This window comes from Musca domestica, unplaced genomic scaffold, assembly GCF_030504385.1.
Source record: "Musca domestica strain aabys unplaced genomic scaffold, Musca_domestica.polishedcontigs.V.1.1 18, whole genome shotgun sequence".
Lineage (NCBI taxonomy): Eukaryota > Metazoa > Arthropoda > Insecta > Diptera > Muscidae > Musca > Musca domestica.
The window spans coordinates 7399466-7414240 of NW_026712238.1; the positions used below are offsets into that span (position 1 = coordinate 7399466).

Below are 14775 nucleotides of genomic sequence, written 5' to 3' on the forward strand. Positions count from 1 at the left end.
CTATTTCCGACATTTTTTGCTTTTATTCAATAAAATTAAAAATAAATTTGAAAATTATGGCGTTTGACTTTGTTGCAGTTTTTTATCTCACCCTGTAAATTAAGACATTTTGACTTTCTACGATCGTTTTTAAAGCATATTTTGAAAAAAATATATATTTGATAAACCATCTAAGCTACGTAGTCGATTAGTTTGAATTTTGAATATTTTTCATACGATTTTATTTTTAAAGTCATAATATACGCCCTGCAAAAGTGTGATTTTGGTACAGCATAAAATTATTCCGGTCTTATTCAATTGAAATCGATTCGGATTAATCCGATTTCAAATAGCACCTTAAAGCCATAATAGAAAACTTGGTCTGAACTCTTCAATTAGTGTACAGGGTTGCCATATTCGACGAACCCATGGGCCCATTCCAATCGACGAGGCTTGTCCGCAGGCAACATTCTTTGCGTCAGTTGAATTTTGTAGAGGAACAAATCCAAATCAATGCGAATAATCCGTTGTAAAGTGGACCGAGCCATGTCCAACTGCTGAGAGCGACATTTTTGGGATGTTCTTGGGGACCTCTCAACACTGGCTCGTACGGCAGCGATATTCTCGGCCGATCGCCTTGGTCGACTTTTATATGGCCTCTTCGGATTAAAAAGAGCCTTACCAGTCGAAAATGTTTCGTATAAACGCTTAATGGTGTTCTTAGAAGGCGCACTTCTCACATTTTTTAATATTTTAAAAGCACGTTGAGTTTTCACAATTGACTTCTTCTGTTGAATGTAAATTTCAACTACTTCAGAGCACTCGCGTGGCGTGTGTTGGTTTATGGTAAAAATCTGCATGGACTGACGCTTCAAACGCGGCATGTCATTAAGCGATGTGACATCGCTGTCAAAAGTTATGGCGTTGTCAGATGGGTCCGTCGAATATGGGCAACTCTGTATTCGGCATGCAGAATTTGTAATGGTTCCTGTCTTCTGCGACAGAAGACTGTTGGAATAGGCTCAGTATTTCTTTTACCACTCATTAGTCGGTACCTCTAGAAAAATTGGCATTTTCGTTATTTTATTTATATTTTTTTAGCAGATCCTTTTTAATTTGGTATTTGACACTTTGGCATCCGCTTTAGCAAGAACCCTGTGCCACCGATTTTCCGGAATTTTTAAGATTTTTTTCCAACCGATTTCACTGGTAAAAAATATTCCTGATCCTTTTTTAACAATTCTATTGTCTTTATGGTGGCGTGAGTTAAATTAAATTGTTCTGGGAAAATTTTTCATATTAAAAGAGAATTCTCACAATGGGTCTTAGGGCCTGATTAGATATGAAAATTGCACTTGTGTTTTGGAAAAACTTTGGATTTTCCTTTCATATTAACAATCGTGTCGTCATATTGAAATATGCCCTTGATTATATGTTAATTTCTACTAAAACAACTGTATCATCAATTCAAATGTTAAAAGATAAATAAAACAATAAACATATAAAAAATAAATAAATAAAGAACAAAACAATAAAATATTTAAAAATAGTCACACACAATTTTAATAAAAATTTAAAACATTTTGCTCCATTGCTCACTTATTCAAATGAATATTTTAATAAACCCAACCAACCAACCAAGCCATCCACGAAGGGTGGGCAAATATTTGCATTTTTTGACAGCAGTAGCAGCGGCAGCAGCAGAAGCTAAATGCAATATGTTTACACTCCATCACCTGGAAAACTCGATCATTTTTCACACTTTTTGTTTTGGCTTTTTGTTCATTTCATATCCCTTTGGCCGGAAAAAAAAATAATAAAACAATAAAACAAACTCTTGTTTAATTCAATTATTTTAATTTCATATTCCAACTAACAAAACTGGTGAACATTTGAACAACGACGACTGACTGTTGCTACCCATTTTCCATTTAATTTGATGCAGAGTTTATTTGAAAATTCTGAAATAAAATAAATTTTGGAAAATGAAAAAAAAAAAAAAATACGAGCTCACCTAACATCCACAGAGAACTTCAAGTCAGCAGAATGGCAAAAACAAAAAAACAGGCATGGCCCACTCTGTAGTGAAGTGCATGGAGCAGCAGCATAGATGTCAGACTCGCCTGACATTTGGACAGTTTTATGTTGCCTTAGCATCAGTTACTGCTCTTGGCTCAGCATTTATTTTATTCGGAGTTCATTTGTTTGTTGTTTGTCTGTTTGTTTTAAAGCCATGAATGAAATTGTAGCCCCGACTGACTGACTGACTAGCGGAATAGTTGTGTGTGTGGGAGAGTATGTTGCTTGGTTTTCCCATTTTCCTTTACAATTTTGTTTATGTCTCCACTTCCGCTTAAATAAAACAATAGCTTGACAGAGCATTTTATATTTCATTTGGCTGCTAAACTCTGCTCTTATTATACATTTTAGGCAGACAATGCATTTCTGGTTGGAGTTGCAATTGCCAGCGTTGTTGCTGTTTTTGTTATTATTGTTGTTTGTTTTAAATGTTTAACCCAAATATCCGCTTGCTGGATGACATTTAACTGTTTTTTTTATTTGGTTCTTTTTTCCAGTTTCTTTTGCTCTAGTAAAATAGTAACATAATCTAGACACTAATGCTCATGTTGTTGGGGGTGTATTAAACGAGTTTTAAATTATTTGGAACTTTATAGAAAATTTTGGTGAATTTTAGGTGTGTACGGGAATTTTGAATGTAGTTAAAAAAAAATAAAAAATAGAAAAATATGGAAGCGGGAAAATTGAAATATTGAGTGGATTGCATTATTTCCCAAGATGTTACTGGAATCAGTTAAATATAAGAAACTGAAATGGCTGACCGCGCAATTCGTATTTAATTCGCGATTAGATGGAAATTTTGGAATTTTTTCAACAGAAATTATGGCCCATTTCACTCGCTTTGTATTAAGAGATGGCTATCTAAAATGATAAGTCTCTAGCATATCCTAGACTCTAACTACACGATAAATTTAGGTTCGATCGGTCTATGATTACGATTTATAGAGCGACTGCAAAAGCCTGCGGCCTTTTGACCCCTGCTATGATTATTCAAATTGTAGATTCCCTATTCGTGATGGAATTCAAGCGTAATAGTGTGATTTCTTTATATTTGGCTGGAAAACCACAAGTGGCTATCGTAAGAGCACTCCAGCATTTAATAAATCTTTTATGTCTCGTACCATCGCTCGTTACCGTGATACTGGTAGCGTAGTCCGACGTCAAGGAAGTTGACGAAAGAAAATTCCAAAAAGGGAAAGAACTTACACCACAGCAGAAATGCACTCCAAAAAACTAAAGAGTTGCTTAGCTTGGCCGAAAGTGGCGAACTTCGATGAGAAAACATGAGTTGTCCAGCAGTTTGTAAACAAACAAAATGGGCGTGCTTTCTTGCCAAAGAGGTCAGCTTAAAATGTGCACCTTCGGTTGGTCCACCAAAAGTCAAGCGCCGGCCATGGTGATGTTGTGGGATGACATAACAGCCGATGGTCACTCTCCGCTCGTATTAATCGGCCGTATCGCGAAAATATTCTGAAGGGTTTATTAAAGCCTTGGACACGCAAGCATGTCGGCAGCAGACCTTGGACATTCCAACAGGACTCAGCACCAACGCACTCAGCACGCGTCACCCGAGAATTGTTACAAAATGAGGTTCCTCGCTTCATTCCCTGCGCGCACAATGGCCACCAAAATCTCCGAATACCAATCCGTTGGACAATTGTGTCTGGAGTATTTTCGAAAGCAAGGTTGGCACTAAAAAATACCAAAGTGTCGATCACGTCAAGCAAGCGCTTCGCCGGCAATGGGCCAAAATACCGCAGGGCAACATTCGGGTAGCGTGTTATGGTTGCATTGGCCAGTTGAAGGCCATAATTCGTGCCAAATACGGGTACCTCCTTATATTCGGTATTTTATTGATTTCACCGATGTTATTAACCAGAAATGTTTCAAATTTCGTATTTGAAGTTGCTTGTGGGTACTACAGTCTATGCATGTCCAGGTTTTTGTATAGCCCCCAAATATCGGTACCTCCTTATGATCGGTATTTAATGTTTTTACGACATTATTCACTGGAATTGTTTCAAATTTCGTATTTGAATATTGTAATGGCCTATGACGAAAAATGGTTATGTAGGTCTTCGAATAGACCCCAATATAATGGTAACAACCTACATTCAGTATTTTTAAGATTTTAACGGAATTTTGAACGGATTTTACTTTTTATTCCTTTTTTTTCAATTTCCAAATTTGTTCCAAATGGTGGAGGATATTCAAAGTTTGACCGGCCAGAACTTACTGTTTGTTTTTTTTTTCTGGTAAAGTGAGTGGTCGAACAGACTTAATTGGACACTAGAAACTTAAAGGTGACTCAGTTTTCAGTTTGTTGTAGACATAATTACTTAAAAAACTTATCGTAATGTGTAGTTCGTGACTTCAAATTAATATTTTGTGTGTTGGTGCGAGATTTTCTGGAAGGAAAGTGTTGATGAATGCCATGTCAATTGAAATTCGTCTGAAATATTAATATGTGTGGTATTCCTCAATATTGGCCTTTCCTGTAAGAGGTATGCGAAGGAGTATGCAGATATTATGCGTTTTTGCACATGCCCCGAACTAGGCATATCTTAAAATGGATTTAAGTTAAATAGAATTCAAATTACGGAAAGCTGGGATCAGCTATTCCTTAAAAGAAGGGACTACAATTCCAAAAAATCACATTTTTACCAAAATAAAATATATATATAAATGTACTAAGGATAGGGGATGAACCGTGAATTCATAAGAAGCGTGCTTCAAATAGTTCGATACTTTGTAGGGCATATTCCTTAAAAAACTGACAAAATTGTCTTAAGGACTTCAATATTCATAAAATCGTGATGCAATATTATTTTGAGAGAATATCAGTTTACCTTATCTTTAAGAAAAACACTTTTAATGCCTGTTCTGTTTTTCAGAACCTGAAAGACTTTAATATTTTTCAAATTTTTTTTCGGTATCGCCAAGAGAAAATCGTAATAAAAAACGTTTACATTCTTATCGTTCTGGAACAGACCATATACAACAATAAAATTCCCCAGGAAATTTATTTCATATTTACAATTTTAATTCACCAAGACTTCGGAATACATAAAATTTAAAGTTGCAGCCTTACGGACCTCTACATTCAACCAAATTAAGGAATTCACATTTTTAATTTACCATTAAAGCTCACTTACCTGATATGCCATCATAAGTCCACCATTCTTCCCAGCTAACTGCATGGAGCACTGTAATTAGACAAGTAAAAATTTAATTTTTTTTTTGAAATTAAAAAAAAATGCATTTAAAACCTTAAGTTAAACTTTTCTATAAAAATCACAAAAAATATACAAATTTTTCTATAAAATATCTTTGAACTTTGTTGGAATTAAAATGATTCCTCACTAATTCCTGATACAATTTTAGAGACGTGTATCCTGTCCAGACACCTAAATTGCCCAAAAATGTAAAGACACTTACTAAAACACTAACCAAAATTACTCGAGTTAATGTTTATATTCCAATATTATTTTTGTACCATACATACACTGATCATCAATATTATATCATCTCTTCCCCAATGTTTTGTGATGTCTGCAATTTTTGGTTTTCATTTCTATGGAGCTTCCTAATTAAATTATAACAAAACGTATCCTTTTACGTAATTAAAATAGCATTTATAACAACATTAACACAATCTGAAAATGATAACATTGAAACAGGGACAGAGACAAAGGATAAGGAGATGGGAATCGAAAAATCAAGAACAACATCAGAAACGGAACTCGGGGGAATGGCATAGTTTGGCAAACATTTAGCTAGTCCTCCTCTAGCTTCTCCAACTCCTCTGTATATAAATTCAAAACATTTACAAATACATTAATTTCAATCATTGTCCATGACTTGGCAAAAACAAAACAAAAAAGTTGAACAAAAACAAAATAAACCCTTTTGTTGGCCTCTATGTCCTGTTGCCATATTCCCTTGGTCATCTAATGGCATGTCGAGAAAGTACAACAATTTCACAACAAAACAAAGAGGAGAAGAAGAATGGGCCAGACCAGCACATTCCCAATTCCATTCGTAGCCTCAGTTATTGACGGTATCTCCATACAGCCAAAGGATTTTTCAAGAATTTTCACCGAATTCGGACCGAATTCGTCCAGAAAATCTAATGTTTTTTCAGATTTTTTGCAGAAAATCTTTCCGAATTCGGTGACCACGTCCATACAACTTTCGTACCGAAATCGGAAGGAATTCGGAATCAGAATCGGACATTTTTTCAGAGATTCTGACAGAAATCGGACCGAATTCGGCAAAAATTGTTTACTGGGCGGCTACAAATGTAAAAATGCAAGTAATCGAATGCTTACGTACACTCACACTCTCGCACACAATCACTCCCATCTACACAAACGTCAAAGGAATGGGAATAGACATCGAATAGAGCGAGACCAACAGACATTTTCATTCGCTTTTGAATGCTAACGTAACTTTAAGATTGTTAAAATTGTTTGGCAAAAATATTTGTTGATTTTGTTGTAGTTTTGGGTACATAACTAACAGGGATTGTTGGTACAGTAGAGGCAGACTAAGTGACACCGAAAATATTTTCATGTATATGTTTATGTAAGGGAATAAAAAATATCCTTATATCTCACAATTTCAAAAAGAAATCACTGTTGGAAAAAATGCAATTTTTATACCCCCACCATACCATGGATATAGGGAGTTTTGCATACCGATTGTAACAACTCGAAATATATATTTTAGATCCCACAAATTATATTTATTCTTGATCAGCATATAATCCTATGTCGATTTAGCAATGTCCGTCCGTCACCCTCTTTTTCCGTCTGTTGAAGACGCGTCTGAGACAGAAAATTTTCGATGCAGGTTCAGGTCTTCGTATAGCACCTTCTATATTCACACCTCTCTTTATTCAATATTTTGACGATTACAGTCACACTTTTCACCGAAAAAGTTTTAAATTCATATAGCCCCCAGGATAATGGTCATCCCTTTATCTAACGTTTTGAAATTTTTGCGATGTAATTCACCGAGACTTTCTTAATTTTCGTATTAGAATATCGTAATGTCCCATGACTAAAATTGCCTAGTCCAAGTCCAAGTCTTTGTATAGACACCAATATAACGACAACTTCTCATATTTATATTATATATATATATATATATATATATATATATATATATATATATATATATATATATATATATATATATATATATATATATATATGTATATATATATATATATATATATATTTTTTTTTTTTTTTTTTTTTTTTTGAAAATTTGCAAATTTCTTCCAAATGGGTTTCCAAGCTTCAGCCCGAACTTACTTCTCTGTTATCTGATTCAATGATTGCACGGAATATCTAGCAGATTATAAAAGCAGATCTCCGTTCTGAAAGCTTACATCCCAAAGTAACTTTAATAGAGGGGGCAAGTTCCCCCCTCTTCGATAATATTGGACATATTCGAATTGAGATTCCTCGGAGGTACCAAAATGAATGGTCCGATCTCTACCATCGTTATAAAAATTCTTATGCTGAGGGGGGATATTGAAATTTGCCAAGTCTGAATGGAATCGGATGTTAATTTCGCGTTTTATGAGCTTCATGGATTATCAAAATTTTGACCCTTTGTGGGGAGGTACCAGAAGGAGAGAACCGATATGTTCCGTCTTCTCACCAGACCTTGGGTTAAAAAAAAAATATGATGTGTGTAATTTGAAGACGATCTGGCTCTTACATCACATTTTATAAGAGTTATAATTATTCAATATTTAGACCCTTTGATGGAGTGAACCGGTATTGTCCATTTTCGCACCTGACCTAGAACTGATGCAAATATTACCATTTGGAAAGTTGGAGCCAAATCGTATTGTACTTTCTCTATCTGTGCAGTAAATTATTTTCTTTGAAAATATTAACATTTTGTATGGGAAGTACCAGAAGGAGTGGACCGACAATGCCTATCTCCGAACTCGATCTAAGTTTGACAATAATATTACGATGTACCAAGTTTGGATCAAATCAGATACTCCCTTTGATTGTTATCGTGAGCATCAGCCAGACAGGATTATATCCAAAATCATTGGTACAGAAAATGGGTCATATCAGCCTGTTTTTTTTGGAATAGTCCCCTCGACACCAGTTTTAAGTAGTTTTTTACGTTTTAGTGGTGTATTCCATTTTATTTTGGCAAATTTTGATATATTAAGTTCTTGTTATGTAGGAAAGTTGGTTACAAAGATTATCAATATAGGTTCACCATTTGGTACAGCAGCTGTACAATAATATCCCCAGATTTTAGTTATTGCAATTGTCTTGGCCGTATTTTCAAATCAATTTTGATTCAACTTGGTTTTTTGGCCTCAGAAAACTTTTTCGCAAAAAATCTCTGAAAAATGATAGTTTCTTTGAGTGTAGAAAATCGGACGAAGATATATATGGGAGCTATATCCAACTCTGAACCGATCTCGACAAAAATTTAGCAAATATATTTCTGAGCTGTATTTGATACATTTCCCCGAATATCGTTGCTACAGAAAGCATATTACGGCTGCAGAGGACAAAAAAAAAACAAATAGGATGGGGAATATATATGGGAGCTTTAGCTACATCTGAACCGATTTCGAATAAATTTGGCATACCTATTTTCAGGCCTAATTTGGTCGTATAGTGTAGGGTCTCCAATATTTGATAAATTATTTCTTTAACATCAATACCTATTTTAGAAGTGTTCGCAAAGATTATATAAAAATTATAAATTAAAAATTTCGACAAAAATATCAATTGTTAATAGATAAATATCTGATCGAAATATCGATAACGATTCGACGTAAAATTGGCGAATATTTGACATGTTTTTTTATTCAAATTTATTCTGTTCCAGAACTGCAAAAATGTAATACTTTTCACCACTATAACTTTTTCTTCCTTTATGATATCGGGAAAAATTACAAAACTAGTAGATTTTTGCAGGTTCTGAATAGAGCAATCTTCTCCATTTGGGTCTTATCTACGCAATGTTCCAGTACCTGAAAAAATCTACTAGTCTTGCAATGTTTTTCGATATTAAAGACGAAAACTCGGCTTAGATTCTTTTAGCTACAAGGACCCTGAAAAATATTCATTGCAAACCTAAAACTGTTGCCTCTTCAAATATTTTCCACTTCAATAAATTGATGTAATTTGGCTTCGACTGTTTGTCTGTCTGAGTATTCCTTTTATTGCAATGGCAAACCGAGGCCAAGGTTGGTATGCCGACATCGGCATGTTATTTTGGTTGTTTTTGGTTTTCTTTTTGTTTTATTTATTCAACGAAACTAAATTGAAGCAACAAATCCATGAACATTCTAAAATATTTTGCCAATTTTAGTTTGGTTGTGGAAAATCGATATTTTTGGTTTAATTCCCAAATGAAAGTGCAAATGAAGACAAAGGGGTTTTGTGGGGAAAACAAACTACTATGGAGAAATGCGAAACAAACTATTCCGCAGCTACAGGCAATAAATAGAGACAAATAATACGGATAGTTTTGTGTGTTTAAAGTCGAAAATTTATAGAATGAAAAAAGTTTAGAGAGGGATTGTGGATTGAGTTAGGTGTGAATTGGAGTATTTTGAATTTTTAGAGTTAAGATTTTGGTTTGGTTTTGGTATATTTTATAGCGTTTGAAATAAGAAGAAATCTTAGAAACTATGAATAACTTTGATACCATATCATACCAGCATTTCTGATATCAAATCAAAATTTATGGTGGTGGCTTAGGTCCTTTAAAACAAGTAATTTATGTTTTGCATGTCAGCTTTTTAAAAATGCATAATTGATGATTTTTCGTAAATATTTGGATTTTTTTCAGACTGTCAAAAAAGGTCCGCAGGGGATACGAAAACAAAATTGACTTGGTTTCTGTGAACTTCAATAGGCTTGTTGTCAGGGATAAACCTATAGCGCGATTCTCTAATTCATTTTTTGAGTTGATTGCTGTGCCTTTTGAGTAGCAAAATCGTCGGAAATACCATAATCTAGAATATGTGCTTGTGAAAGTTGGAACTTTTAACTACACCCAGGACGTTACGACATATGCTTTCTGGAGTAGGTTAGTAAAGGATCCAATTTAAATCTAAGTAGCTGGGTAGTTTTTATAGGGTGACATGACAAAACTGCAACCAACTTCAGACTGCTGTCTTTTCGAAGCCCCTCGCCCGATATCTGTCAAAATTATTGCAGTGACAGCTCATTATATTGTTTACAAGCGTACGAAAGCATTTTGGTGAGAATGTTCCAGAAAAAAAGTTATTCGTGATGGAATTCAAGCGAGATAGTGTGATTTCTATATATTTGGCTGGAACACCACAAGTGGCTATCGTTGGAACACTCCAGCATTTAAATGTGAATAAATCTTTTGTGTCTCGTACCATCGCTTGTTACCGTGATACCAGTAGGTTATTCCGACGTGAAGGAAGAGGACGGAATAAAACAGCAACATCAGCAGAAATGGTTCCAAAAGTAAAGAAGCAACTGAATCGAACCCGCGTCGCATGGTGATGGTGTAGGCCGCCATAACAGACGATGGTCGCTCTCCGCTCGTATTAATCGACCGTGGCATCAGAATAAATGACGATTATTATCGCGAAAATTTTCTGGAGGGTGTATAAAAGACTTTGGCACGCAAACATTTTGGCCGCTGACCTTGGACATTCCAATAGGACTCAGCACCATAGCACTCAGCACGAGCCACCCCAGGAATGGTTACAAAATGAGGTTCCTCGCCTCTTTTCCAGCGCACAATGGCCACCAAAATCTTCGGATACCAATCCGTTGGACTATTGTGTCTGGAGTATTTTGGAAAGCAAGTTTGGCACTAATAAATACCAAAGTGTCGATCACTTAAAGCAAGCGCTTCACAGGGGATCGGTCCAAAATACCGCAGAGCAACATTGGGGCAGCGATATAACGGTACCTCCCGATATTCGGTATTTTGATGAATTTAGCGACCTTATTTACCGGAATTTTCAAATTTGGTATTTGAAGTTCGTAACGGATACCATAGCCTAAGCCAGAAAATTGTCTCTGCAGGTCCACGTTTCGGTGTTGCCCCCATAAAATGGTACCTCCCGAAATTTGGTATTTTGGTAGTTTTAGCGACTTTATTCGCCAGAATTGTTTCAAATTTGGTATTTGAAGGTTCGTAATAGACACTACAGCCTAAGTCAGAAAATTGCTTGTGCAGGTTCACGTCTTCGTATGGCCCCCTTATAACGACACCTCCTGATATTTAATGATTTTAGTGACATTATTCACCGGAATTGTTTCAAATTTGGTATTTGAGATTCGTAATAGATACTACAGCCTACGCCAGAAAATTTTCTGTGCAGGTCCACCTCTTCGTATAGCTCCTATATTACGGCAGCTCCCGATAGTCGATATTTTGATGATTTTAGCGACATTTTTCACTGATTTTTTCAAGTTTTGCATTTGAGTATTGTTATAGCTTATAATAAAATTTGCTTATGCAGGTCCACGTCGTCGTACAGACCATAATATAACAGCTACATCTTTTTTTACCTTTAATCAAGTTTAATAACTGAATTGGAATATTTTAAGTCAAAACCACATCAAATATAAAATGTCGTTTAGGTCTCAAAAATACCTTAATTCTAAAGTAACTCTCTATGGGAGTACATGACGAACACCATATCCACTATGCCAACGCACCAACTTACCGTAAACCGTTGTATAATGTCTTAAAAATGTGATAATATATTTTTTTATTTTCAGATTAAATAAAATGGAGAACATTCGATCTACACCATTTGATAGGTAAGGTAGAATAATTATTATTTAAACATGCATTTCTTTGAAACTTTTTATCCCAATGATTTAGTTTAAAGAAGCAACATTGAAGAAAATCTTTGCATTATTTTTTTAAATAAAATTTCAAATTTTTCTTATTCACCATCGCTTTGAAACCTCTCATTAAACTTTAAATATAACTTGATTTCCATTTCTTGATTCTTTGCCACACAATGCAACTTTCATATCATTAGCGTACTTCTAAGAGGTTTAACTGGCATATTACTTTAAATTATGAATTTTTTTGAAAGAACTGTTTCCCAAATAAAGAAGAAATATAATTGTTGTATTTGCTGAAATAAACCTACTTAAATCTCTTCTTTATCAATATTTCCAATAATCAGATAACGGTTTCACTACGAATTGTGAATTGTGTTTTATTCTTCTTTGGAAACAAACAATTTTCATATTTTTCTTCAATTGATTCAATACAAAAGGGAGAAGATTTTCTTCAATAAACTACTATTTTTTTGCTCCATTCATTATGATCTGCACAAACATTGATTTGTTGGCACACACACACACACACACGAGTACACAAATATTTGTCTGTATGTGTGAAATTCTTTTGTATTAAATACCCCTTTTTGTTGGCAACGATATGTGTATTCTAGAGATTTTTTTCTCCTTTTGTTAAATTGTTTCCTATTGTTGGTGTTGCTGTTATTATTATTGTTGTTGTTATGATTGCTGCTATCGCTGTCGATTATAAACCCTAATAGTATTACGTGGTAATGCACAACAATGAACTTGCAATATTTTCAATGATGTAGCAGATTTTCTGTTGCTAGTGGTATTGTTGTATTTGTTTTTGTTATCCTTTGGTCGCTATTCTCTTCTTGCTAGTCGTAGAAGCAGATAGTGCTGGTATGTTTATTTTTAGCAAACAAATAGAATTTGTTAAACGGCAAATGAAGTTGGGGTTGCCATTTTTGCGGGTTTCGACCATTTTTTTTTTCATTGGGATGTAAAAGCTTTTGTGTGTATGTCACCGACATAAAATTTATTTTCTCCAAAAACCCAAATATTTTTTTAGTTCAGCATGGGGATCAAAAAAATAAAGAAATTTTCAAAACTTGGGCATTATCATGAACGACCTTCTATTTTTGTGGAGGGTTGGTATCAGAAAAAGTTGACCATAAATCACATTTTTTTCGTTACATCACCTTTCTATGGGGTGTATTAATAAACCCCAAAAATCCTGTGGACCTAAATTATATGTGAGGACATTTTTTACTAACGTTCCTCATTTCGTTGGGTAGCTGAATTGATTTCCACAGACAGATGGACATGGCTAAGTTGACATAAAATTTTATGCTCATCAAGAATACAGAATCTTTGTAGGGTCTAAAATGTCTATTTCGAGGTATTACAAACGGAATGACAAACTTAATATACCCTCCATACTAGAGTAATGAATACGCAACTGACTAAAGCTGAATCTCTACATTGCGAATGTGGGTCAACTTTGGTATGTGGGAGTGGGGGAGTCATGGATGGAGTACAGGATAGATGTACCAAATGTTTTTTTTTACAAGTTGGAACATAATGGTTACAAAAATTTCTAAAATGGTACAAAACAACTAAAATGATACCATTTGGCATTATGCGAACGGATAGAGCTAGAGAGGTTGAAAAGTAAATTTGATATGAAGGTAGTTTTAGAAATGTGTACTAAGTGTGCGAACTGTAATAAATGGAACTATATTTGGAACGGTTTGGTTTTGGGTGAACGGGGGAAGCTGGAAGTTTGAAATTGTTGATCTCTATTGGTGATTGGTTTGTGATAAAGAGGTGGTTTTGGAAATGGAATCTACTAGTGCACGAAAAGTACTAAATTGTTCGTTATTGGGTACAATTTTGTATTGAGCGAACAGATAGTGCTTGAAATCTGAAGGCTGGACATATTGGGGTGGTTTCGGAGATGTGTGTTAATTGTACGAAAAGTACTGAATTTTATAAAAATTTGATCTTGGTTGAAGGAGGTTTGGAAATGTGTCCTATATTTCTACGGTACTAAATTGGGTATTGGGAGAAGGAATAGGGCAGAAATCGTCAATTTTGAGACGGTTTTTAAAGTATATGTATTGGTTGAAGGAAATATCACTATTGATGTCTGTCGTAAAGTTAAAGAGGTAGTTTTGGAAATGTGTACTATAATTAAAAAGTAAAGTACTAAGTGGTACCAAATTGAGTATTGGGTGAAGGGATAGAGCTGGAGTCACGGAATTCGACAGGAATGTCACTGTGGGTATCTGAGATAGAGATATGGAGGTGGTTTTTGAAATATGTAGGAAAAGTACTAAATGATACTAAATTGGGTATTGAGTGCATGAATAGAGCTGAAATTTGGTATCCGAGTTCAAGACGAAAGAACTGCAACCAATTTCAAACCGCTGTCATTTCTAAGCCAATCGTCCGACAAAAATGGTTCGAAAAGTAAAGAGCGACTTGATCGAAACCCGCGTCGCAGTGGCCGAAAAATGGCTCGTGAGCTGAACATATCGCAATATTCCATTCGGCAAATATTGAAAAATGAGCTTGAAATTCCAAAAAGTGCAAGAACTTACACCGCAGCAGAAAGAAAATAGACTCAAAATAGCTAAAAAATTGCTTCGTTTGGCCGAAAGTGGTGAACTGCCGAATTTGGGTTTCTCCGATGAGAAAACATTCGTTGTCCTGTTTGTAAACAAACAAAATGGTCGTGTTTACTTGCCAAAGAGGTCAGCCGAAAAAGTGCACTTTCGGTTGGCCACCAGAACTCAAGAGCCAGGCATGGTGATGGTGTGGGCTGCCATAACAGCCGATGTTCGCCCTCTGCTCGTATTACTCGACCTCATCAGAATAAAAATATTGTGGGGGTGTATTAAAG

The 14775-nt window shown here is 35.1% G+C and overlaps 1 protein-coding gene across 1 annotated transcript in view; it reads right to left on the reverse strand.

Moving 5' to 3' along the window:
- The window catches only part of LOC101894596 (carbonic anhydrase-related protein 10), a 200768-nt gene that overhangs the window by 89063 nt on the left and 96930 nt on the right, over positions 1–14775 (reverse strand). Inside the window, exon 2 of the mRNA XM_059120893.1 lies at positions 5214–5264. Within this exon, the coding sequence (XP_058976876.1) occupies positions 5214–5264 (51 nt within the window). The remainder of the gene's footprint in view (positions 1–5213; positions 5265–14775) is intronic.